Raw genomic sequence first — 26,093 nt, 5'->3', positions numbered from 1 at the left:
ATGCACTGCATCCGAGAGTGCTAAAGGAGTTGGCGGCTGTGATTGCAGAGCCATTGGCCATTATCTTTGAAAACTCATGGCGATCGGGGGAGGTCCCAGACGACTGGAAAAAGGCTGATGTAATGCCTATCTTTAAAAAAGGAAAGAGGAGGAGCCAGGGAACTACAGGCCAGTCAGCCTCACCTCAGTCCCTGGAAAAATCATGGAGCAGGTCCTCAAGGAATCAATTCTGAAGCACTTACAGGAGAAGAAAGTGATCAGGAACAGTCAGCATGGATTCACCAAGGGGAAGTCATGCCTCACTAATCTAATTGCCTTCTATAACGAGATAACTGGCTCTGTGGATGAGGGGAAAGCAGAGGACGTGTTATTCCTTGACTTTAGCAAAGCTTTTGACACAGTCTCCCACAGTATTCTTGCCAGCAGGTTAAAGAAGTATGGGCTGGATGAATGGACTATAAGGTGGATAGAAAGCTGGCTAGATTGTCGGGCTCAACGGGTAGTGATCAGTGGCTCCATGTCTAGTTGGCAGCCAGTATCAAGTGGAGTGCCCCCAGGGTCGGTTTTGTTCAATATCTTCATTAAATGATCTGGAGGATGGCGTGGATTGTACCCTCAGCAAGTTTGCAGATGACACTAAACTGGGAGGAAAGGTAGATAAGCTGGAGGGTAGGGATAGGATACAGAGGGACCTAGACAAATTAGAGGATTGGGTCAAAAGAAATCTGATGAGGTTCAACAAGGACAAGTGCAGAGTCCTGCACTTAGGATGGAAGAATCCCACGCACCGCTACAGACTAGGGACCAAATGGCTAGGCAGCAGTTCTGTAGAAAAGGACCTAGAGGTTACAGTGGACTAGAAGCTGGATATGAGTCAACAGTGTGCCCTTGTTGCCAAGAAGGCCAATGGCATTTTGGACTGTGTAAGTAGGGGCCATTGCCAGCAGATCGAGGGATGTGATCGTTCCCCTCTATTCGACATTGGTGAGGCCTCATCTGGAGTAGTGTGTCCAGTTTTGGGCCCCACACTACAAGAAGGATGTGAAAAAATTGGAAAGCGTCCAGCGGAGGGCAACAAATATGATTAGGGGGCTGGAGCACATGATTTATGAGGAGAGGTTGAGGGAACTGGGATTATTTAGTCTGAGGAAGAGAAGAATGAGGGGGGATTTGATAGCTGCTTTCAACTACCTGAAAGGGGGTTCCAAAGAGGATGGATCTAGACTGTTCTCAGTGGTAGCAGATGACAGAACAAGGAGTAATGGTCTCAAGTTGCAGTGGGGGAGGTTTAGGTTGGATATTAGAAAAAACTTCTTCACTAGGAGGGTGGTGAAACACTGGAATGCGTTACCCTAGGAAGGTGGTGGAATCTCCTTCCTTGGAAGTTTTTAAGGTCAAGCTTGACAAAGCCCTGGCTGGGATGATTTAGTTGGGGATTGCTCCTGCTTTGAGCAGGGGGTTGGAGTAGATGACCTCCTGAGGTCCCTTCCAACACTGATATTCTATGATTCTCTAAGAGGAGAAGCTGAGAAACAACAAGCCTTAGGACTAACATATGCCAGTTGGCAATGATCCTCAAGGGACCATATGCCAGCCAACGACAGCCAGAGAGCAGCACGCAGCACCCCCTACCCTTCCGTACCTCTGCACAGGACGAAGGCATCAAGTGAGCTATACTTGCTCCATGCTTACTGGGGATAAGGGAACTTGTTCCCTGTGTGCACCTGCGCAACACAAATGGAGCAGAAAAAGGAAGAGAACATGTGTCCAAGTAACGGTTGTGGCCCCTTGACCTTGATGAAATGTATTTTGCTTTCAGGCTGAATACCACTGCCCTATATTAAAAGAACGGTTGCCTGGGCATGTTTGATTGTTTGGGGGAGCTCTGAATGACAGAAGGAGGCTATGCCTACACACATCTCTCTCTGGCCCTGAAAGACAACAGAGAGCCACCCTGACGCTCCTGAATGGGAATTCTTGCCCCTGCTTGGGTAGGAATGCACAGATGAATAATGGGGGGAGGGGGGGCACGACTATGCCTATGCTTGGGTGTCTGGACTCAGTTGTGCTCAAGCTTTGGTGCCTGGGAGAAAACACTAGATGAAGCAGGAGAGACTATCTTAATGCTAAAGTGAGTGAAGAACCCAGGATAAAGGATGAGTCCATAAAGGTCATCTTAACCACTGTAAGGTAGATAGGGGCCAGTAATGATGTTAATCATGGAATAGCACCATGTTATGGTTTCAAGGGTAAACCAATATCGTCTCCTTTTCCTTATGTTTCATTATCTATAAAAAGATTTGTGGAGTTTCCTGTATGAAATAAAATAACTAAAATATTTCTCTAGGTCAAATAAACTAGATCACTAAAAGGGACCTTTCCTCTTTCACAAAGAATCTGTCCTAGTTGTTTCTCAAGCTGAGGACTCATGTTATGTAAAACATAAAAAAAAGTTTTTGTTTGCCAAACCCTGAGTTAGGGTCTATGGTCCTAGTATTAATAAATACTTATCAGTATCACCTCCCCAACAGCTTTTCCACTCCAATTCTGCCACCTACACACTGGATGTGATCCTGGTGTCTAAAAATGTTATCACTAATGCACTGGCAGCAGATACATTCAAAAGAAAAAGGTCAATAAAAATTCAAACAACAAAAAACACATTTGCTATTGTCTGCCTGTCCACAGCTGGCAGCAACATTGTTCTGAACTCACTAGTGAAGCACAGTAGCAACAGCTTGCAAGGCAGTGCAAACATTGGCCTGTACCCACTAAAGCACAGAAGCTGCCCACAGTAGTTAGTAGGAAGCGAGGATTTAAAGAAGGTTTTTACTCCCAGCCCTCTCCCCATATCTTTTCAAAGAAGCTTGGACAGAAATTCACATTTTTGCTGAAGCATTGGAGAGGTTCAAAAAGTTTTTTAATATCAAGAGTGTACTTTTCTCATTGCCTTCATTCTCAAACAGATGAGCCTTTTTGCTGTCACTAGAATACATACAAAATATGTGGAAGTGATATCCATGTGCTAAAAACATTTATCACATACCTATGGCCTCATCGCCTACCCACTCATCCATCTTCAGAGGTTCTAGTCTGCATTCCAACCCTCAGAGCAATTTCAAACAGCCAGCATTTACAACTCGTACAACAACAGGTTCTGGATCATGTTTAGAGAGCTCACACTCCTGTGGCAGGAGTGGATGTGGGGAGAAAGAGCTGGAGAAGGAATGGCCACCACATGTGCTTTCTTGACTTTTTCTTTTGCTGACATGTGATTGCATTAGGAAGATTTTTTTGAGGGAACCATATAAATGATGCATCGGATTTGTTTATTTATTGGAAGCCAGTAGAGGAGTACTAAGGAAACTGCTCCCCACTGGAGGGAGGAGAGGAGGGGAAAGAGGTACTTAGAACGCTGGTCCTGCTTGCTTAGAGGGTATGTCTTCTGGAAGTAGCTGTGACAACAAATTTCAAAGTAGCAGCTGTGTTAGTCTGTATTCGCAAAAACCACAAGTACTCCTTTTCTTTTTGTGATAACAAAGACCTTCTTGCCCGTTATCTGTACTTAGGGGAACATTTTCAATTCTCTAGTGAAATTTGGCAATTCTTCAGACAGTTAAAACCTGTGAAAAAATTTGTGACTTATCGCCCAAAGATTCATTTGATTCTTGATTGAATCTTTGTGTCTGAGTTAGGGCAACAGGCAATTCCCTCACACTGCGGGAGGCCCCAGACACCCATGTGCGCTGTGAGTTCTATATACTCAATGCCGGATTAAGTTGTTTTTTTGAATGGAAGAATGACAGAATGCCAGGGTCACAGAGATGGAACAGAACAAGTTTAACTTGCAATTCTTACAGTTGCCTGTAGAGGGGCTCTGACTATTCCTGTTCTGCCAGGCAAGGGAGGTGCGAGGCAGGGATTCTCCCCCTGCATATTTTCTCTCAAATTCAATCAAGTTACAGGGAAGGAGATCTGTTATATGAAGTATTCTGAGAGAATCTCCTAAAGCTGCTGTTCTCCAGTAAGCATGAGGGGCTTAACTTGTACAGTCCTGTGGAGGCACAAAAATCCAACTTGACCCTGGAGGCAGGACTGAGGCATTGTCACTATGACTGACCTTCAAAACTTTACCTCCCATTGTCTCATGACACATGGCAAACCCTTTTAGTGAAGATTGATGGATGTGACTCAGGCTTGAGAGTCAACAGTTCTAATCCTTTCATTTCAATGAACCATTTAATTAGTGAAAGAACTAAATTTAAGATCAAAGGATTTAAAAGCTGTGGGAACACTGGAACCTTTGGATATACATAAAACTAGCCCTCCTGGCCAGCTCTGCCATTATTCTCCTAATTTGCCTTTTCTTCTCTCCCTAGATGAGCAGCTATTTACCTTCTCTCGATACCTGCCAACAGCACAAAAGCAGCTCCCATCCTGAGTGACTGGCACAGCAATAGATAACATGCTGCCTAGCCACTTGCCTCAAAGGGTTCTCTTCCTGCCACTGTTCCTGCTCCACTGCATTCTCTTTTGCTCAAGTTCCAGTCCCTCCCAACCACTGTTCCTCTCCTCCCCAAAGACGGACATGGCTCTAGCTCTCTCAAAAATTATTTACATGATTTATATGACAGGTTTCAGAGTAGCAGCCGTGTTAGTCTGTATTCGCAAAAAGAAAAGGAGTACTTGTGGCACCTTAGAGACTAACAAATGTATTTGAGCATAAGCTTTCGTGAGCTACAGCTCACTTCATCGGATGCATTTTCCTCCAAATGCATCCGATGAAGTGAGCTGTAGCTCACGAAAGCTTATGCTCAAATACATTTGTTAGTCTCTACGGTGCCATGATTTATATGAAATAGCTCATCCCCTACACTACTGAAAACATTTAGGCTGATGTTCTGTCCACTAGCAAGAAAGATTTCCGTCCAAAACATGTTAATGTGAATGTTTACAACAGCAGATATACCCAGAGTACCTCAGTCAAATGATGCCTCAGTTGAGGAACCATCGAAAAAGAAGTTTACACACCTATAACTGGAGGTTCTTAGAGATGTGTGGTCCCTATCTGTATTACTCATATGTCCAGAGCCAGAAAATTTGAAAATAGTGTCCACGGGTCCACGCCTGTGCCCTGGCTCACCTTGTGCCTCCATCCAAGAGGACAGAGGACAGGGCAGGGCAGGGCAGGGCAGGGCAGATCAGGTTAGACCGACTGCCTGTCCAGTTCCTTCTCTACCGTTAAGAATCAGTTAAGATCCAAAGCAGAGATGATGGAGGGTGGAAAGTGGAATACAGGTAGGGACCACACATCTCAAAGAACTTCCAGTTATAGGTAAGTAACCTCTTCCTCTTCTTTGGGTGATGATTCCTATTGTATTCCACTATGGGTGACTGACAAGCAGTACCTAAGTAGGAGAGTGTGAGGAGGTAGATGATAGGGCTGAGTGGAATACTGTGATCCCAAAGGCAGCATGAGCAGAAAAGCCCTGCATCAGGACAAAATGTCTTGCAAACGTATGAACGGAGCTCCACGTGGTCAGATGTCCAGGAGGGGTTTACAGATGTCCAGGAGGGGTACCTCCTGAAGCGATGTCATAGCTGTCAACTATGCTCTGGTGGAATGAGCTCTTATGCTGTGGGAAGGAAGGTTCGATAGCTGATAGAGCAGAATGCAGCCAGAAATCCATTTGAAGATTCTGTGTGTGGAGAAGGCATGCCCTCTGAGTCTTTCTGCTATAGACATGAATAGTTTAAATTGATTGCCTGATTGGTTTTGTTCTGTGCAGGTAAAAGGCCAAGGCCCGCCGTACATCAAGGGATTGGAGTCTTCGTTCCTCTGCAAAAGTGTGGGGTTTAGGGAAGAACATAAGTAAGTGAATCAATTGGTTAAAGTGAAATTCCGAAACTACTTTAGGGGTGAATTTGGTGTGTAGATGCAAAGAAACCTTATATCCTTATGGAATAGAGTGTACAGAGAACCTGCCATCATTGCTCCAAGTTGGCCAACCCTTCTAGCTGAGCTGATGGCTACAAAGAAAGTGACCTTCATGTAAAGGAGACACAAGGAGCAAAATGCTGAAGGATAAAAGGAGAGTCTTGTGAATACTGAAAAAAACTAGGTAGTGGTCCCACTGAGGAGCAAGCATCCGAATAGATGGGAATGTTCTTACCCGGGCCTTTCCAGAATCTATTGGTCAGTGGATTTGCGAAGACCAAGTGGCCCTGGTAAGGTGGATGGTATGCACTGATTGCCACCAAGTGGACTCACAAGAAGTAGTTGGGCAAACCTGAGGTCTTCAAAGATAGGATATAGGCCAAGACGAGAAGAATAGCTATAGTTTCTGGGAAACTGCTTCTGATGCGTCCAAGAAAAGCGCTTCCATTTAGCTAGTTAATATTTTCTAGTAGAGTCCTTTCTACTATCAGAGATGTCTCGTATAGCTGTGGAACATGTATGTTCTAAGGATGACGCCCATCCAAATACCAAGCACTGAGGTAGAACGGACACAGATCGGATGCCCGATCTTGCCATTCCACCGGGTCAGGAGTTCGGAAAACACTGGGAAGATGATTGGTGGTAAGGGTGAAATGCATAGAAAGTTGGGAAACCAGAACTGTCTGGGCCAGTAGGGGGTGAACAAGATGACCCGTGCGCTCTCGTGCCAGATTTTGCATAGAACTTAAGGCAGGAGGGATGGCAGAGGGAAGGCATAATTGAGCTGGTCTGACCAAGAAGCAGTAGAGCACCATAGGGCATGGCAACCTATGGCTTTGCTGGAGCAATGTGGGGTGCATTTGCCATTTGTTTGAGAGGTGAGCAGATCCTAGTCCCATAGAGTGAAAATATTGCGCAGTATCAAGTCATGCAGTTCCTGATCGTTGTCGACTGTGCAATGCCTGCTGAGGGAGTCTGCAAGCACATTTTTTGCTTCCCCAGTAGCTAGACTGCTGATAGTGTAGCGGCAATCAAATCACCCTAGTTCCACAAACTGCGTCTGCACACAAGGAGGCGGATCTCACACTTCCCTGTTTGTTGATGTAGGAGAGAGTCGTAATGTTGTTTGACATTATAAGGACATGGTGACTGGAAGACAGGACTTGCATGCCTTCTGGACTTCTCACAGTTCCAGGATATTGATGTGCATACTGGACTCTAGAGATGTTGAGGTACATTGTGCTGCACAGCTGTTCATGTGGGCTCCCCACTTGAATATGGATGCATCTAATAATGGTCCTATCCAGAGAGGGAAAGAGAAAGTGGATGCGCGCACACGCATACCAGACGAGGATTTGTCCACAATAGCAGGGAAGACACTATGCTGGCCAGAACTGTTACCATGAGATTCATGGAATGGCGGTTTGGAGAATATACTGACTGTAGCTACGTTTGAAGGCAACAAAGGTGGAGTTTTGCAAACAGGGTGATGCAGGTGCACGAGGTCATATGACCTGAGAGAGACAGATATGACTCAATCAGTACTCAAGAGTTGTTTGTGATGTGAACTATGATATGGTTCATGGCTTCATTAATGAAGACCTATTCTGTTGGGTCCAGATGCATGGAGGAATGGAGGATATCTAAGAGTTTCTGCTGGGAGTTGGGGATCTCTTCAAGAGGAATCTGAAGCTCTCCAGAAACTCTGCAAAGGTGGTCTTGGAAATCTTGGAAGTCATTGCAGGGCTGGGGGAGAGAAGAGAAGGAGATATAGAACTCACTGCTTCATTTGGGGATGAAAATGGCAGTCTTACTGGTTTCAGCCTAACCACCAGATCCAGAGCATGTTCCTCCTTCTCCCCAAGATCTGAGCTTCCCCTTAGAGTGGAGGCAAGGGGTGACTCCCTCAAATATCGGATCAACTCCTCAAAGAGGGTTTCTGGTCCTCATGCCCCAGTATATAGCCAGTAAGAGGGTTCAATAGGCCAATAGACCAGCAGCTCAGACTTAGATGGGGCGGAGGCTGGTCCCAAACCAGCGCAGGTCTTTTGGGCAGTGGAAGACGCGTAGGGTAGGGAAAGAAAGTTTCATTGGGTGGTTTGGAATCTCCCAATGAGAAGGCTGATCCCAGTTCCAGTGGCAGTACCTTTGGTGCTATTGGAGGCGAGATGTATTCTGCGTATGGGATGGGTGATAAACTCCTTCTAGCAGTCGATTCCCTCAGAAGTAATATCTCCCTAGAGATGGAGGGGCCCAATGGAGGAGAGGATTCTGCATCCAGGAGAGTGAAAATGTCCTGTGGGGCAGCAACAGATTCAGATCTCCTTGGTGTGATAAGGGTTCTATTTGTTCGAGCCACCGAAGCCAGCCAGGACAGCAGTACCTGGAGCTGACAACAATCTGACTTCATCGGTGCCAACAGATCCTGGGGTTTGGGAGGTGTTAAGGATGACGGTACTGACGGAACATGGTATAGTACTGATGGAGCCCAATGCTTATGGGCTTTCTTGTCATGCCTCTGAGATTTAGGATGTTCTAAGTCCTCCAAGGCCTAAGTGATCAACTTGCTCAGAGCTGAATCAGACTTCTTTGACGTAGGGTTAGAGGAAGACTGTCTCATGCTTATGAGAGTGCATCCTAGCTTCCTGACAAGATCCCACCATAGGGTATATGGAGGTAGATTCTCCCACACCAGAGTCGGACTTCGCAGCAGGAGGCACACCCCTTGTTGAATCAGGCCAGTGTACAGGGGGCGTTCCCAGGCCTAGGTCTGACCTTCTCAATGAGGTATTTGTGGAGACTAAGTTCCTGTCCTTCTTGGGTATGGCTGGGGAATGATCATCAGATACTGCACCTTGCTGCAATGGGGGCTTCCCCAAGGCAGTATAGGCAGTGCTGCCTGTCATCGCTGACCAGGAAGGATCGCAGGCAGGAAGTTCAGTTTGAAGCCTGGAGTCCTGGAACCTGAATGGGAATGGGCGGTCCCCCCCCCCCCAAGAGATTAATGTAAATATCAAATCTATAAAACACTAAACTGTACAGACTAATCAAACTGTTACAACTATTTACAAACTAGATAATTCTTATTTTGTAGGATGAAGCTTAAGCTGTGGACATTGAAGGTTCCAATCTAGACTATGAGCCAGTTAAAAGGAACTGAAGAGTTGATAGGTCCACCCTGCTTTTATCCCGAGACAGATGCACAAGGTGAGCCAGGGCACACGCACAGCCCAACAGACACGATTGTTGGGATGGTGCCAAGTTATTATTATGAATGACTGATTAGTATGAATGAATGTGGTGAGCATAAGTTTGGTATGGCTTGGTACGTCTGAATTTGCTAGAGGACGATTCTGGGATCAGGGTTCTCTTAGCATCAGACAGTTGGTATGGAAATTAACAGAGTGATTAGAGGCTCCATCTGTGTGTGTATTTCAACACAGAACTCTGATCATATCAGCCAGGGGCCAACTCACCAAGCAAAGAAAATGCAAAATCTCACCATCAGTGAGCTTGGCACAGGCTGACCGGGGTCAAAATGACCCTTTTGGATGACACCATGCTAAGAGCTCAAGTGAATGACTGATGAGAGGGTAAACGTTGACTGATCTTTTGTCTTTGTTTTGCAGTCTCATCTAAAAATTTTAATTAGAAAATCCAGTAATGAAACGCCCACAAGGCATATTTCTGAGACTTGTGACTCCTTTGAGACCAAAAGATATAAATGCTAAACAAAGTTAATCAGTCAGTTAGTTCCCCTATGAACATTAGAAGAGGTCTGTGACGCTGCAAGACAGAGTGTCTCAGGGTAGCCAAGACCCTACTTCGGGGGAGATTTGACAGACCAAGTATTTGAGGGGGAAGAGAAGAGGAAAAAAAAGAAGTCTCCATCTAGGACTGTTAGCTATACCTGCTTTGTTTGCCATTCAGGACACCGTGTAAGGCCAACATAGTTACTGAGGGTTTAGACTTGGGAAATTGAGACTGCTTATGGAGACTTATTATATAACCTTTTACTGCTTGTGTGATGCTCTCTCAAACAAACTGCTGTGCATTGAACAAATTGAATCCGAATTTTCACTGACACCAGTAACAAACTGCCCAGCTGTGGGCCATTAAAGATCCGTTTCAACAACTACTTTTAGATTCTCCAGCTCAGGATGCATGATGCATAACCCACCGTGGAATACAACAAGGAGCATCACTTGAAGAAAAGCTTGAATTCTCAGGTGATGCTCTCGAGATGCCTTAATGTCTATCTACTAGGGTGCCTTGCTAACAAGCAGCTGTAGTTTCAATTTTTATCATTAAATACTTACATTGAACTCCAGTTCAGGATACGTGACTCTCTAGTCAATCTCTGGTTAAAAGAGTTTACATACTTTGTGCAGTGCCTTTCTTCCCAAATTACATACATGCAGTACAGCAATGAAATAGATGCTGCTGGCGTGGAGGTGAATAATGGCCATTTTTGGCCAAGGATACTGGGATAATTCTGTTTCCCTAATGAAAACTGCCACGAACAGATGCAAGTTGAAGGATAAAGGAAAAATCAGGAAGTGTTTTGCTATGGACTCCAATGGGAAGGACTTCCAATTAATAATCCCTCAGTAACTTATCAGCTGAGGGGCTGGGAAGGATCCACTCATCCTTTGCCAACTTCGCTCACTCTTGAATCCACCCTGGCAAAGGGTTCTTTAATCCTGATGCAAGACAAAAATGATCTTAGTGTTTCACCTTGGAAATAATACAGTCTCTCTTGAAATTTCTACAAGTTTTCATGCTGACACTTCTGTGTCTCCTCATCTTGTAGTCAGAGGCAGATTTCTAAGCCATTCTTAAAAGAGCTGCTCTCCTATTTTGATCCCAACAGTATGGAAGAAACATTAGGTCTTCAAGACCCAACTGGGGGAAAATTAGGTCAAATTTCTGGTGGCCCAGCCCTTCTTGTTTAAGAGCTAAGGACAATGTCTGCATCAAGAAACAACAGGAATCCCAAATTAAGGACCCTGCTTGTGAAACTGAGTTAGAGACCAAGGGCTTGGGGAAAGGGATGTACTGCTGATATCTGCTAAGATGAACTGTGGAACCAAGCAAAGACAGATGGGCACCTAGAGTCTAATTTGCTAGTTTGGGGCTCAGTAGGGAAATGGAAAGGGTCCTTTCTCTGCTTCTCTTTTAAGGAGCCAGCTTGGGGGCTGAAAGGACACTCACATTTTGCTATTACTGGGGAGCGTGGGACATAGCCTTCTTGCAGTGAGGTTGGAAATATAGAAGATGGCTGCGACTAGATGTACAAAGCAGCACTGACAAAAAAAACACATCTAGAGTAGCTCCTGATCACAGCCCGATCTACCTCCTTCCCCGACTGACAGATGCTATAAGAGGCTTTCCTCCCCAACCATGATACTCCCCTCAAAACTGCCCTTGCTGTGTGCTATTTTAGGCATTTACTACAACTATGTAGGTATTTCAAAAACTGAACAGTACCTAAGCCTAGAGCTCTGGCTACGGATATTTTTTAAAAGTGAAAAAATAAATACTGTATTCGTGCTTTGCTCTGTAACTCAGACTTCTGAGCTGAACTGAGCCTAAACTATGTTCTGACTGGATGGGAGTTTACTCCCGCTTCAAAATATTAAAACATAAAACTTTGCATTCAACTGCCTTTTTTGTTTTATTTGTATGCAATTTTATTTGCTTGCAAATTTTAGAATAAAATCTACATATTGTAAATTATACACGTGATTATATATTTATTCATAGTAGCCCCAATTTATTTATTTTAGATTCCAGATGGTACTATTTAAGGAATCTAATTTATATATAACAATGAGATCTTTGGACAAGAAACCCTATTATACACAGTGTTGGGGGAAAGCTAGCTGGGTGCAGGGTTTGGAGAAGGAACAAAATTCCAGGAAACAAGATTTTTCAGTCAAAAAACCAAATCTTTGCCATGATATATAAAACAGTGCTTCTCCTTCAAGGGTCTCAGATGCAAACAAATACTCATGAGAAGCAGGTACCACAGCAGGAACTACACACACTTTATTGATGGGCAAGCTGTGCACCAGAAGGGTCAAGTGATCTCCTGAAAGTTACACAATAAGGCATTGACAGAAATGGAAAGGGAACTTATAAGATCTGATAATCAGTCCTCTGTTCTAACCCTAACTCTACAGTACACTGCCTTTTGAAGTGACTTTGTAAATAGTACCGTCTAAATGAAACTCAAAGAGTTAATTTTTTTTTTTTACACACATTCACCTTTAGCAGGATGTCCACAATTCTTTGTTGATACTCCACTGCTTGCTTGTCATTCTTAAAGTCTTCAAAAGTCTGCATTAGAGAAGAGAATTTGTTCCGCAGTATTCTCTGGCAACTTGGGAAGAAGCTTTTCAATGTTATTCCCATAAACAAAAGCAAATATGAGCAAGAGCGTTTGCTAAAAGGGTATCAAAGGTACTTTCACACTCCTTGTAAGCATGTTACTTTATCACTATCCTTCAGGAGCCAAATGTCCCCTTGTTTTCTTTTGTTGGCCTGTTTAACTGATTCTAAGGCACTTGATACTTTGGTGATAGAACAGACAGACTGATTAGATAAGACAAGTATAGTGGGAAGGGGAAGAAGTGAAGGCAAGAGAAAATATGAATAAAGAAAATGTTAATATTAAAACATTCTCCTGTTGAAGCACAAGCCTGAGAGTTTGTTATTTTTATCCCAGCTGCAATTTTAGCAATGGCTTGATAAGAGAATGGCTAGCCCAGTGCACACAGCAGAGTCAGATTTTAAAGCCAGAAGGAACCATTATGGTCATCTATTTCAACCTCCTTTACAATACAGGCCAGATAACATCACCAACAGTATATCTACTCAGAAGTTAAAAACCCGCAGCTGCCCTGGGTCAGCTGACTCAGGCTTGTTGGGCTCAAGCTGCGGGGCTGTAAAACTGCTGTGTAGAATGTCTGGGCTCAGTCTGGAGCCCGAGCTCTGGGACCCGGGAATGGGAAGGGTCCCAGAGCCCAGGTTCCAGCCCAAGCCTAAACATCTATACAGCAATATTTAGCCTCACAGCCCAAGTCAACTGACCAGCCCAACCCTGGCTGTGCCACGGGTCTTTTATTCCAGTGTAGATGTACCCCAAATGGTTCCTGCATCAAACCAATAACCTCTGCTTTAGCTAGTGTATGTCTTTTAGAAAGACATAACTTGAGATTGTGCTATGATAGATGAATAGAGGAGCTAGCTCCCCCCCATCCTTCGCTGAACCTGAATTGCCTCTTACCAGTGCAAGAACGTTAAGGAACTCTCTGGTATCAAAGTGAAGCAGCGTACGAATGTATGGGTAGACTTCTTCATCTGCAGATGCCTCAGCTGAGTGGAGACGGATAAGAAATTCAAACACCTGCAACAAATATTTACACAAATGTTGGTAATTTCCCCACTATTACTCCCATTGTCACTGGTTGAATACCTGAAGAAAGAGTTCTAAACTCTTCTAAGCACAAAAATACAAGTTAATAGAACCATTTCTACTTGAGTGTCTTAAATAGTGTAGGATGAACATACAGCACAGTATTCTGGTATTGAGCTCCATATGCCATTGTGAAAGTTTACCTTGCTGCATAAACTCAACAAGCAAGTAGTATCACTATACATAAAGCAGTTCAGTTTAAAATATCACATGATTTCTTAAAAGCTCTTACACAACTGAATTATTTTACTGCAGCTCAGTTGCATAAGCAGAGATCATCTCTGTATACTCCCCTACTGATGAATTCAGGCCAGGAGCAAAAATGATTACAGTCAACATTTTAAGACCTAGGTATCTAACTTTAGGCACTTGGACCCATATTTAGACATCTAAATAAGTGCCATGGTGCAGATCCCCACTGAAATCTATGGGAGCTGAAGGTGCTCAGCACCTCAAAGTTCAGGCCACTTATTCAGATGCCTCACTTAGGGCACCTATATATGAATTTTTTTTCTGAAACGTTTTGAAGTTCAAAGTACCACCATATACAACAGAATTTTGCCTAAAATCAATGGTGAACGCTGATGTGGTCATAGGCCAGACACGAAGCTACAAGTTACAAGCTGAAACACACCATGAACCTTATAGGACAAAAAAGTCCCACTTATATAGCAATTTACATCTTCAGAGAGATGTACAAACACTAACCTTCATGATCTCCCGTCAGTAGGTAAGTTGGTATTATTCCCACTTTATAGATATGAAGTCTGGGTAACAGACAAGTGAAATGATCTGGCCTAGTTCGCACAACAAATCTGCAGAAAAACCTGAGAGACTTTCAATCGTGTGCCTCTAGACCCGGCCAATGAGCACAGTAATTTGAGCAAACTGCATTTTAGTATTAGAAAATATCTGACGTGGGAATTTCTTTTCTGGATCCCTTCATAGCAGTTGGAGGCAAGTCAGATCTTTAAGAGGACAAAAGTTTTCATATTTGCAGCAGAATCTTTCAACCAGAACAAATGTCTAAGAAAAAAAAACTTAAGTCAGACACTGCCAAGGCGCAAGACTGTTGGACATGAAGGAGCCAAGAATGGAGAAGTACCTGAGAATCGACTTTCCCATTCACATCCAACAGTCCAAATAATGGGAAATTCAAGGCAGTAACAGCCATTCCAAGCAAGGAGGGATGAACAACAACTATGTACATTTAATTACAACTAGTGGTCTGAGACATGGAGAGTTTACAGAGACACTACTTCCTGCAGTATCTTACCAAATGTCAGATTGACTGAAAGGTTGAGGGGTGAAGAGCAGATAGCTGCTCTATAAAAATCTCATAAGTTGCTTGAGTCCTTTCTGCCCAAGACACAGTTTGTGGAGGGTGTAGTGACTCCTTGAGAAAGGATCAGTTCCTCTGCCTTATTAGTCAGATACACGAGCTTGGATTCATCTTTCTACTTTCCTCAGTGGATAATAAAGAAAAATAGGGTTTTCTGGTTTCTACAGCTTTTGACTTTACTTGGATTCTCACGGATTGTGTCAGACTCCTTAGGGTGTTTAACATTAGGGTGGAAAGACAGTAGGCCTCTTTCTGGGAATGGAGTTTTAACTTCCAGGCTTGAGGAAGGGTCAGTCACAGAACTCTTCCAGCTGAAATGCACATTTAATGGATCAGTAAAGGGAGACCAGAATTCAGAGCACCCTTCCGGTGCATGGACACTGCACCGAGTGGCTCACTGAGGGCTTTGACCTGAGCCTACATGACAGTGTTTGGCCTCCAAGAAGGAAATCTGCAAAGGCACAAGATTCACAAGTGAAGCAGATGTCTGAAGGTGATGATACTCAGCTGGGCCTCATGCAAGACTGCACTATGAATTGCAGCAACATGTCTTGGGATGAACTTCTAAACCCAAAGAAATCTCACTCTGAAGAAAAGGCAATGTCTTATTTTTCCTGCTTTTTGTATACATTTTCTTGTCAATCCAACAGTGGTACAACTTCAGACAGTGAGTTATACAGTAGAACCTCGGTTTTGAACACCTTGGGAATGGAGATTATTCATAACTCTGAACAAAACATTATGGTTGTTCTTTCAAAAGTTTACAACTGAACATTGACTTAATACAGTTTTGAAAACTTATTTTGCATAATAAAAATGCTGCTTTCCTGTTTTTCAGTAGTTTACATTTAACACAGTACTGCACTGTATTTGCTTTTTTGGGGGGCAGGAAGGGGCGTTCTTTGCTGCTGCCTGATTGTTTACTTCCGGTTCTAAATGAGGTGTGTGGTTGACTGGTCAGTTCATAATTCTGATGTTCGCGATTCTGAGGTTCTACTGTATACCCAGTAGGTGGACTCTTTCTTAGATCCAAGGTGGTGTCCACAACCTTGGCTGAGTAGCCTAGAGTAATAATCGGTGTTTCTCAGATCCCAGGCTGCTAAATGAATGCCCAGATTGGGGTGAAATATCAGACCGTGAAATACAAAGCCCTCTTGTACTAGAAGTATCCACAATGTATCAAGTTCCAAGAACCACAGTTCTTGAGGCCAATCAAGAGCTATCAGAAGAACTCTGGAAGAAAGCACAGCTAGGGGACACTGCCCTCATTGCTGCTTTTCTGGAGACTGAGGTACTGGCTGTGCTGGACCATGCTACCAGAGGTGTTGCTGCTGTGCTAATTTAGATGTTGAGCTAAGACATGGTACTACTGAGGATTGTGGGGGAAGAGTGCCTGAGTCTCATGAATGGTAGAGAGAAAAAGTGTTATTTACCCCTTCACATAACACAAGAACTAGGCGTCACCCAATGAAAGTAATAGGCAGCAGGTTTAAAACAAACAAAAGGAAGTACTTCTCCACATTATGCACAGTCAGCCTGTGGAACTCATTGCAATGGGATGTTGTAAAGGCCAAGAGTATAACTGACTTAAAAAAAGAATTATGTAAATTCATGGAGGATAGTCCATCAGTGGCTATTAGCCAAGATGGTCACAGTCAACCCCATGCTCTGGGTGTTCCTAAGCCTTTGACTGCCAGAAGCTGGGACTGGACAACAGGAGATAGATCACTCAAAAACACCCTGTTCCATTCATTCCTCCTGAAGCAATTGGCAACAGCCACTGTCAGAAGACAGGACACTGGGCTAGATGGACCATTGGTCTGACCCAGTATGGTCGTTCTTATGTAACTTGATGCCTGCCACAGCACCTGGGGCACACCTGGCTTGCACATCCGTTGGGAGGTTGGTCCTGGTATCCTGAAACACTGTCAATGATCTAGCCTGCCTTAACACACCAGAGCAGTTTGGCTCATTTTTGTAGCAATTTGACTTGCTCTTAACACCTGCTCCATGTTTTCTGCTCTGACAAGTAGGCACAACAAGGGAAGCAGCAAGCACAGTCCCTCAGAAAATACCATGTGTTCACATACTGTAGATCCAAAATGATAAAATCTGAAAAGACCAAATTGCAAAGTTAGTTAGGGAAGTAAAACTGATCAGAAACGCAGAAAAAAGTCCCTCGGCTCAGCAAAGGTTTGGCCTGCCTCTAAGTGCTATGGAGAGAGGAGTAACTCAGTGTACAAATTGCTGGGTGACAAAGGAGAAAGATACACTAGGCTGGGCAAGGTCTTGAAAGGCAGATACAGCATTTGGAGGGAATGCTAAAGGTGAAGGGAAAACCAGTGGAGGTACTGAAGGTGAAAGGTGCAGCAGCGGGATTACTAAACAGCAGAGTTTAAAAGGCAAATATGAGCATTGGGGGAACCAGGAAGAGGTGGCTGCAACAGTTAAGGCAAAAGAGGCCTTGGATATGAGCCAAGGTTTTAGCCACAGAGATACCGAGGAAGGGATGCTGAAGGTTGTACTGCCAAGGCCTTTAATGTACCTATTTCTGTAGCCGAGAGTTTGTTTACATGGATGAAAAGCCCACAGAAGTGCTGAGTAGCTAATGTGCACCAGCTAACTTCCCCTACAGACAATCTCACTGAGCACTAGGAGTGCCTTTGTGTACATTATCTTAACACACTTTGGAAGTGTACCAAGATAAACTGCCCTAAATGCATAGTAAGAGCCTCCACACAGAAAGTTAGTGTGGAGTAGCTAGCATACTTTAAATCCACACCCTAGTTTACTGTGCACAAAATCCCCCATGTAGATAAGTCCTGAATGACTTTAGTACTTTATTGACAACAGTAGGGACTGTTCAGGAGCGCTACAATCATTCACTACTTCTGAATGCATGGCTACCCATACATTGCACTTTACTTCAAGTGTCTTAAGAGCTCAGCTATAATGAAAGGTCAAAATCTAGAACTTTTCCATCTTTAATTTCTTTAATTTTCCATCTTTAATTTGAGTCCTATGCTGCCTAATGTCACAAAGTCTGTCTAGAGACTAGACCTAGTACTGCACGTTTTCCCATTTCTCAAGGAAGCAAGAGAAATATTAAGCTTGATGTCAACCTTTTTACAAACACCTGTGTGGTAATCCATGGAGGGTTATAAACTCACCACAGGGCTGCAGATGCCCAAGTTGCAGTAGTTTTCTATCATACACCTACCCAGTAGATAAAAATTACATAAGACAAGGTGATCCTTCATCTCTTAATCAACAGTCCTGCAATACCTGCTTCATTCCCTATGATGAACAGTGTCCATCCAAATTAATACTCACCTGGTTTTTAACCAAGGGTACCAGATCTTCAGGAATATCACCCAATGGATAAGCACGACCTGCTAAACAGCAGCTGTGGGACAAGGAAAGAAACCAGTTACTACAAAGCATTGACCTAGTACCTCCCAATCCTAAACAAACAGATTGGAACAGTGCCTTCCCCTCAACCCCCTGCCCATTTTGGAGCTGCCTACTCTTCAATATGCATTTTAAAAAAAATCAGGTCTTCATATCAAAGCACAAAACTAGATAAACATGTATCCTTAACAGTGCTATTACCACAAGGGAATCCCAGTTTTCTGCATAAACATAACCAATTAGTGCTGAACTGTGGTGCAGGGAACAGGAGGTGGCATTGGGACTTTGAGGGAGGAAACATATGATTTTTCATATATGTATATTTTGGACAGCATTTGGAACAACACCGAGTCTTCTCTTTTCAGATTCATTAGAATCTTGGATGTGGTTTGCTCAGATTCAAGAAGTAGAGACTGGATATTAACCACTTGTGATGTGGTGTTCACCCACACAAGGCCCAGAAGGGTTAAAATGGCCAGGTGGGTCAATTAACTCCACAGGCTGCACCTGGAGAAGCCAGGAAGCAGGGAATTGATTAGAAACACACTCAGCTAGAGGGACCTATATAAGCCAGGAAGCTAGCAACAGAAGAGGTGGCAGGGAAGGAGTATGCAGTCACTCCCTGGGAGAAAGGATATGTGTAGGGAGCTATGGGCAAGTAGCCTACAGTTACTCTCTGGGAGAAGGGACTGTGCCTTGGCAAGCCTAGAGAAGGGGAAAGAGCCACAGAAGTAGGCAAGGCTCAGAGGAAAAGCAGCGAAGTGTGGGGTAGGTCAAACTTCACTGCCAACAAGAGGGTCCCCGAGCCAGGATCCAGTGTAGAGGGCAGGCCCAGGTCCTCCCACTCACTGCTGATGGAGTAGCACTGGCAGGTCAGTGAGAAGGAAGACTGCCTGAGCCCATTTGTCAAGAGGGACTTTGATACCCAGGAAGGGGAGAACACATATGGTGACCTAGCCAGAGGGCTGAGTCATGAAAGAGGTGGCTGCGGATCCTGGAATGAGAGGGTTCTGTAGGACAAAAGGACAATGGAAAAAACTTTGCCAGGGTGGTAGTGATGGTTGTGTGCAATATCTGGCAGAGTTAATCCCCAGGACAGCCAGGAGGCAGCATCACTAGTGGCGAGTGCACCCTGTGGCACCACTATTGGCCAATAATCTCAGAATAGCATTGGTCATAGGGGCATAGAGTTTAGGCCAGAAGGGACCAACAGATTATATAATCTGACCTCCCGTATATCATAGGCCACCACCACGATCCAGCAGCTGTACCAATAACTGAAATTAGACTGAAGTATTACAGCCCACAGTACATTAGACTATTCTTATTATTAGACCCTAAATGCACAACTTTGCATTTGTACTATTGAACTGAATTTCATCCCATTTATGTTACTTTAATCTTCAAGGTCATAAACAGCCTCCTGTACAATATTCCAATCCTCCTCTGTACTGATGATGCCTCTCAACTTTGTATCATTATAGGATGGTCAACAGAGGAAACAATTTATTACAACAAGCAGAACCACCTACAGAATCCACAAAGGTTGCCAACGTGAAAGCTTAAAAATGGATTTCTGGGCTATGAAGCCCTGGAGTAGGGGAGAACTCTGCTGCAGTTGGCGTGGAAGGAGGCATTATCACCAAATCTATATATGAAGTCAAAGACAGTATCCCAAAGCCTGAGTCAGGAGCAGCCAAATTCTAATCCCACCTGTGCTACTTGGGGTGTGGCCAAGAGTCACTTCATTTCTCTGCTTCCATTAAATGCTTTGTAAAACGTAGATATTACTACCTTTCGCAGATTTTATGATAATAAATTCTGACCTCCTGCATGACACAGGATTCCACCTACCATGCCTCACAGGGGTATTGGGAGGATTAGTGTCTGTACAGCAATTGCAACATGTAAATGCATTCTAAGTGCTATCTATAAACATTCCGGCAGTATCTTACCTTATGTACACAAGGAGCTTGTTCCCCATAACCACTCTCTCATCTAAGAACATAGAAAAAATCTTTTGTCACCTTTCATCCAAATAACTAGACAACGGAATAGGGATCTAATCTTTATTTACTGAAAGGAAAATCTCATTTACTTGAGCATTCATTGTTCCTCATGACAAAAGTCGTGTCAGTATAGTCTTATGGAATTTTTCCATCTCCATAACTTTACATATTTGCAGCATGTTTGTGTGAGAAAGGATAGTAGCTTGCAAACTATGAAGACAGTTTAAAGAAGAAAGTACTTAAGATGTATTTATAGGCTGTGCAAAGCCTGGAGTCCTAAACAGTAACATCATCTCCTCCCCCGCTCCCTAAATTAGAAGTGATCAGAGATCAGTTAAACCTGTGATCAAAGATACTAGAAATATCAAACAGTATCAAAGCTGTAAAATCTTAAAGGCAAGTATGCTGTACCTGTGAGAGACTTCCCAGCATTAAGTGGAGGAGCAATGACTTGGAACAATTTCTGCAACAACAGTGAAAAAGAGAAAAGTTTCACTATTGTTTATAATTGTTATACATCATTTAAGTGCCAACAAGTCGGTCAGCAATACGCAAACAAGTCGAGTCAGTCCCTGCCCCCAAAGAGCTTAGAGCCTAAAAGAAACACAAAGATAAAGAGAGCATCAGAGAATATGAAGTAGTCCATGACAAGACAAAAGCAATGCCTGGTTTTATAACCTGAATTGTTTAAGAAGGTACCTCTCCGAGAAAGGACAAGCTCACCAAGTTTTACAACAAAAGAAGGCACAGAAAGAAAGGTTCCCTCAACGTACTTGTGCTAGGGAAGCATTTCTCCATCTGCTAATCCTGCGATGATCTACAAGACAACAGCCTTTGTCAAATAAACTTTCCTAGATCCGTTAGATTAAAGCTTCCCTCTAGTGGTGCTTAGCTGCTTTCCAAGAATCTAGAGTGCATATTTAAAAAAGGGCTAGCTGGCAAGCTCTAGCATGCAATGAGCTCGGGGAGCCACAGAGGCAAGATAAGCAATAATACCAGGGAGCAGTCAGGGAGCACTGCTGATTAGGCCTTCTCCCCCAGCCTCCGATTCCTGCCTCCATGGCTCCCCAGCCCTGCTGCCTAATCCTCCCCAGCCAGCCCATACCACCGCAAGCTTCCAAACCATCTGCTAAGGTTCACCCAAGGGAGCCTCAAACTCAAGGACCTAGTGAGCTATGTTAGAGCCAGGCTGCTCTCTGGAGAGCCACAGCATGTTCAGTCACCAGAATTGTTTTCCTAAGATAGCAACAGGCTCCACCTTCCCAGGAAACATTTTCTGCAAGTCTCCCCAAGAACCTGTCCACTTCATGGCTCGATACCAGGACAGAGGGAAAGAAAACTCCTTGCCTGGGGAAGTGGTGTTTGTAGTTCCACTAGTGAGGGACTTACTTTGAATGACAAATCAGCCGTGCTTTGACAGAAAGAAGCCCTACATTCATCAGACAGAGACTCCCCAGGGGAGCATAAATTGAGCTGTGGGTATGAAGATGGGAATCGGAGGCAGAGTGAGCAGTCAGGACAGGAAGTCAGGTGCTATGCTTCAGCATTTCACTGCCTAGGATGCAAGTTGCATTTGTTGTACAGAACAGCCATTATCCAACAGTTTAGACAGAAACAATGAATACTCTTCAAATGTAAGTTGAGATTTTCAAAGCAGTACTGGGAATTTAGCCATCCATGCCTTCCACTAAATTAATGGATAACTTCCTGCACTGCTTTCAAAATCTGAACCGCTGTTAGTATTAAACCGTGCTATGCCTGAGGAGTTATCTATAGCTACATGGATCTAATCCTTGAGCTGTTACAAACAAGCCAGTTGGCTAAACAGATACAAAGGACACTTTAGACTGTATATCTACATTTCAAGGAGTCGTTTTAAAAATAGGTATCTCCTAAACCACTAGTTTTCAACCTTGTTTCATTTGCGGACTCCTAAAAATTTTTGAATGGTGGTGCAGACCCCTTTGGAAATCTTAGTCTGCGGAACCCCAGAGATCCGCTGATCACATGTTGAAAATCACTATCCTAAACTACTGAAGATTCACTTGCAATCTCTCAGAAAATTAACTGTAAATATTGTAAATTGGACAATAGATTTTTCATACATAAAAAGATTTAAGTCTCACTGTACCTGCACATTTCAACACAGCTATGTAGTCACTAGTGATGCCTTCATAATAAGCACTCTTACATTTACAGAATTCTCTCAAGAGCATTTGCCATCAGGACTATATTCAAGGGGTGTACAATAGAGGTTACTTGCCTGAAACTGGAGATGTGTGGTCCTCACCTGTACTTTACATGTGGTACACATCAGCTCCCTGGGCCAGAGACTGGAATATCTCGCAAGTAGCGTCCATTGGGGCACACCCTCATCCTAGACCTGTCTCCTCCTGCTCAGTACCGAGCAATAAGAAGAGATATAGACTGACCACTTCTCCAATGTCTTCTCTACCACAAACACGGTCATGGTCCAAAGCAGAGGGGAAGGCAGGCAGGTAGTGGAATAGATACAGGGACCACACATTTCAAAAAGCCTCCAGTTACAGGTAAGTAACCTCTACTTCTTCGAGTGCTGATCCTTGTGTGTATTCCACAGGTGGGTGACCGGCAAGCAGCAGCCAAGTAGGAAGGGAGTGCAAGGATGGAAGTACAGATGTCTGTAACACTTCAATTCCAAAGCCTGAGTCAGCAGAAGAGGCTTGGACCAAAGCGTAATGCTTATGAAAGTGTGGCTGGAACTCCAGACTGCTGCCTTACAAATGTCCACAATAGGCACATCAAAGAAATGCTACTGAGGTTGAACTGTGTAACTCCCATTCACGTTCAGTGAAGAAGCGCCTGCTAAGGCTGCCTGCCAGTATACTCTGAGCGCCAGGTAGATACGACTCCAAAACTGTGATGTGATTCCGGGTACACCATTTCCATAAGTTGACTGCCTCCATGCACAGTGGAAGGTATCTTGCCGTCCTTGTTTATTTATACAGAAGACAGTCATGTTGTCTGACATTATCTGGGCATGTCAGGATAGGTAGGAGTAGTTGGGATGCACTATATCTATCTGACTGCCCTTAAGTTCTAAGAGATTGCTATGCATCCTGGCCTACCTTGTGTCATCCGATTGCCCATGTGGGCTCCACAATCTAAGAGGAATGCGTCCATGATTACCAACATGCTGGGTGTGGGAGGTAGGAAAGAGACTCCAACGCACGTGTTTCAGGTTCATCTACCAGATGAATGAAGCCCTGACATTGACGGAGATTGTCACTACAGTGGTCATGATGCATCTGTCCAGTGTATACACAGACCTGAGCCAGGCTTGCAAGACAACAGATTTGTAGCCTGGTGAATGGCATCACAAGCACAGGAGGCCATGTGGCCTCACAAAGGAAGATGGATCTGGACTATTGTTCAGTGTTTGTGAGGGATTTTTTTCTTTTTAAATCAGACTCCTCACAACATACAATTTGTCTGCAGAGAGGTGAGCCCTTACTGTGGCTGAGTCCAGGGTTTCCCCTATAAAATGTATGAGTTACATGAGAGTTAGAGCAGACTTTTCCATGTTTATGCAGATTCCCAAGGATGTCAGGAGATGGTACAAGGACATGATTGCTGACTTAGCTTCCAGATAGGAAATAGAGGTTGCTTACCTGTAACTGGAGTTCGAGATGTGTGGCCCTTATCTGTATACCACACACAGATATCCATGTGCACCATGCACCTGAATTTGGAAATTTTTAGTAAGCAGTGTCCATTGGTCTGTACATGCACAGTTCTCCTTGGGCTTCAAACAGAGCACACGTGTGGAATACTCATTGGGACCATCACTCAAAGAGCTGCCTGTTAGAAACCAGTCATCCAAGTATAGGAAGATGGTGTTGTAGCTGCTTTCTCTCAGCTGTGCTGCCATTACTAAGACAACCTTCCTGGGTGCTGTTGCCAGACCCTACTGGAGTACTCTGAACTGGCAATTGTTCCCATCCTACCAGAACCTGAGGAACCTTCTGTGGGATAGATGAATGTCCACAAGAAAGTAAGCATCTTTCATGTTGAGAGCTAAGAACCAGGTTTCTTTCTCCAAGGAAGGAATTACTGATCCCAGCCTAACCATGAATTTGTGAATAAGAATATTTTGCTGACGTAGGTCAAGAATGGGCCTCCTCTTCCCTTTTTTCTTCCCAACCATGATTTAATACTGGGAGTCAAACTTCTTCCTTATATGCTGAGGTAGCATTCACTCTATAGCTCCTTGCTCGAGAAGAAAGTCCTACCTCCTGCTGGAGGATCTCCTTGTGACAGTGGCCCCGACCAAAAGCAGGAAAGGGTTTTTGGAGGATCTGGGAAATGAAACTCAATGGTGTTGCCAGAGTGGATGACATCTAGTATCCACCTGTTGTTATAGCTCCCCAGTTGTGGGCAAAGTACAATAGCGGACTTTGGAAACGAGTGAGGATGGCATCATTGTAAGGTCACAAATTCCCTCTAAGCTGTGTGGCCGGGTGGCCGCCCAGCAGGCTATCAAGTGCCGCACATTTCAGGTGTCCCTCCCCCCACTGCCGTGCTGCTCCTGTCTTCTGCCTGGGAGACCCTGGCCAGCTGCTCCCGGGAGTCTCCTGCTTGCTGTGCAGAGCGGGAGAAGCGGGGGCGCTGATGTCAGGGTGTCCTCCCACCCCTGCCCTGTACCCCATTCTCCACAGAGCAGGGGCGGAATTTGACAGGGCTCACGACGGAGGGAACTTGTTGGCAGCTGTTGCTGTGTCTGAATGCTGATCTACTTAAAAGGGCAGCACGAGTCTCTCTCTCTCTCTCTCTCACACACACACTCTCTGGTCTTTCACCCTCACCTCCCAACATGTACTTGTATTATTATTGTTGTTACTTGATACTTCTTTCAAAGCATGTTTTAGTTTTTTGACTGGGCTATACATTTCATAATTTTTCTCTCTCTTACACTTAAAATTAATTCTTTGAGTAGTGAGTTCTAAAATGCCTAGCCTGACCTGGCTGGAGTAATTATCCCTATGGTAATGTTAAAATATCTATACATCATATCTAGGTTTTTTGTTTCTACTGGTGGTGCACATCTGCAAATTACCTTTATATGGTGCACATCATAAAATACATTCCACACATCGATGGAAAAAATTAGAGGAAACATTGGTCAGAACTCCCAAGCATCCCATCAAAAGTAACCTTTAGCCAGTGGATCAGATTAGGTGGCTGATAAGGCGGATGGAGCTGTATTACTTGGCCTCTGCACTCTGGCGCTTGCATGATGGTTTGTATGGTCATTGGTAGAGAGGCTGTGGAAGAGGTTTTCACTTGTACATCTGTTTACGATGCTTCCTCTTTGGGGCAGGAGTATAAAGATCCAGGGAGTGGAGGGTTGTCCTGAAGTCTTTTAGTGAGTGCAAAGACTCATCTGTTTTCTCATTGAAGAGACTGGTTTAATCAAAGGGCAAGTTCTTAATGGTATTCTGAGCCTCTCTGGAGAACCGCAACAATTGAAGCCACTACTCTCACTACATCACTATGGTGCTCACTATAGATCTTGATGTGATATTGGCTGCATCCACTGAAGCTTACTATCAGGTTTTAGCCATGAGTCTACCTTCCTTAACAAGAGTTTAAAATTGGGCCTTGTCCACTTCGGGGAGTTTGTTTTTGAACTCCAGAAACTTCAAGTAGTTCATATTTCGCTAACAGGGCCTGGTAGTTAGAGATTCTGAATTAGAGGCTGGTGGACAGAAATACCAAAGGTCCAGGTGTCTCGCTCCCTTGTCCGGAGAGGTGGTTTTAGGGTGTTGCCTGGTTCTTTCCATGGCTGCTTGTACTACTGGGGAGTTGGGGGCAGGATGGGTAAACAAGAACTCTGCCCCTTTTGCAGTTACAAAGAACTTTTTCTCAGCCCTT

The 26,093-nt window shown here is 44.1% G+C and overlaps 1 protein-coding gene across 6 annotated transcripts in view; it reads right to left on the bottom strand.

Moving 5' to 3' along the window:
* VPS8 (VPS8 subunit of CORVET complex) overlaps positions 1–26,093 on the bottom strand; it is a 229,976-nt gene that overhangs the window by 111,770 nt on the left and 92,113 nt on the right. For all 6 annotated transcript variants that reach the window (XM_038417053.2, XM_038417055.2, XM_043492809.1 and 3 more), the window contains 5 exons: positions 20,592–20,643; positions 20,127–20,169; positions 18,094–18,166; positions 13,230–13,349; positions 12,209–12,280 (listed from right to left, as the gene is read on the bottom strand). In XM_038417053.2, the coding sequence (XP_038272981.1) occupies positions 12,209–12,280; positions 13,230–13,349; positions 18,094–18,166; positions 20,127–20,169; positions 20,592–20,643 (360 nt within the window). The remainder of the gene's footprint in view (positions 1–12,208; positions 12,281–13,229; positions 13,350–18,093; positions 18,167–20,126; positions 20,170–20,591; positions 20,644–26,093) is intronic.

The sequence above is a fragment of the Dermochelys coriacea genome, chromosome 9 (assembly GCF_009764565.3).
Source record: "Dermochelys coriacea isolate rDerCor1 chromosome 9, rDerCor1.pri.v4, whole genome shotgun sequence".
Classification (NCBI taxonomy): Eukaryota; Metazoa; Chordata; order Testudines; family Dermochelyidae; genus Dermochelys; species Dermochelys coriacea.
This window is presented reverse-complemented; position numbering and strand designations above follow the sequence as displayed.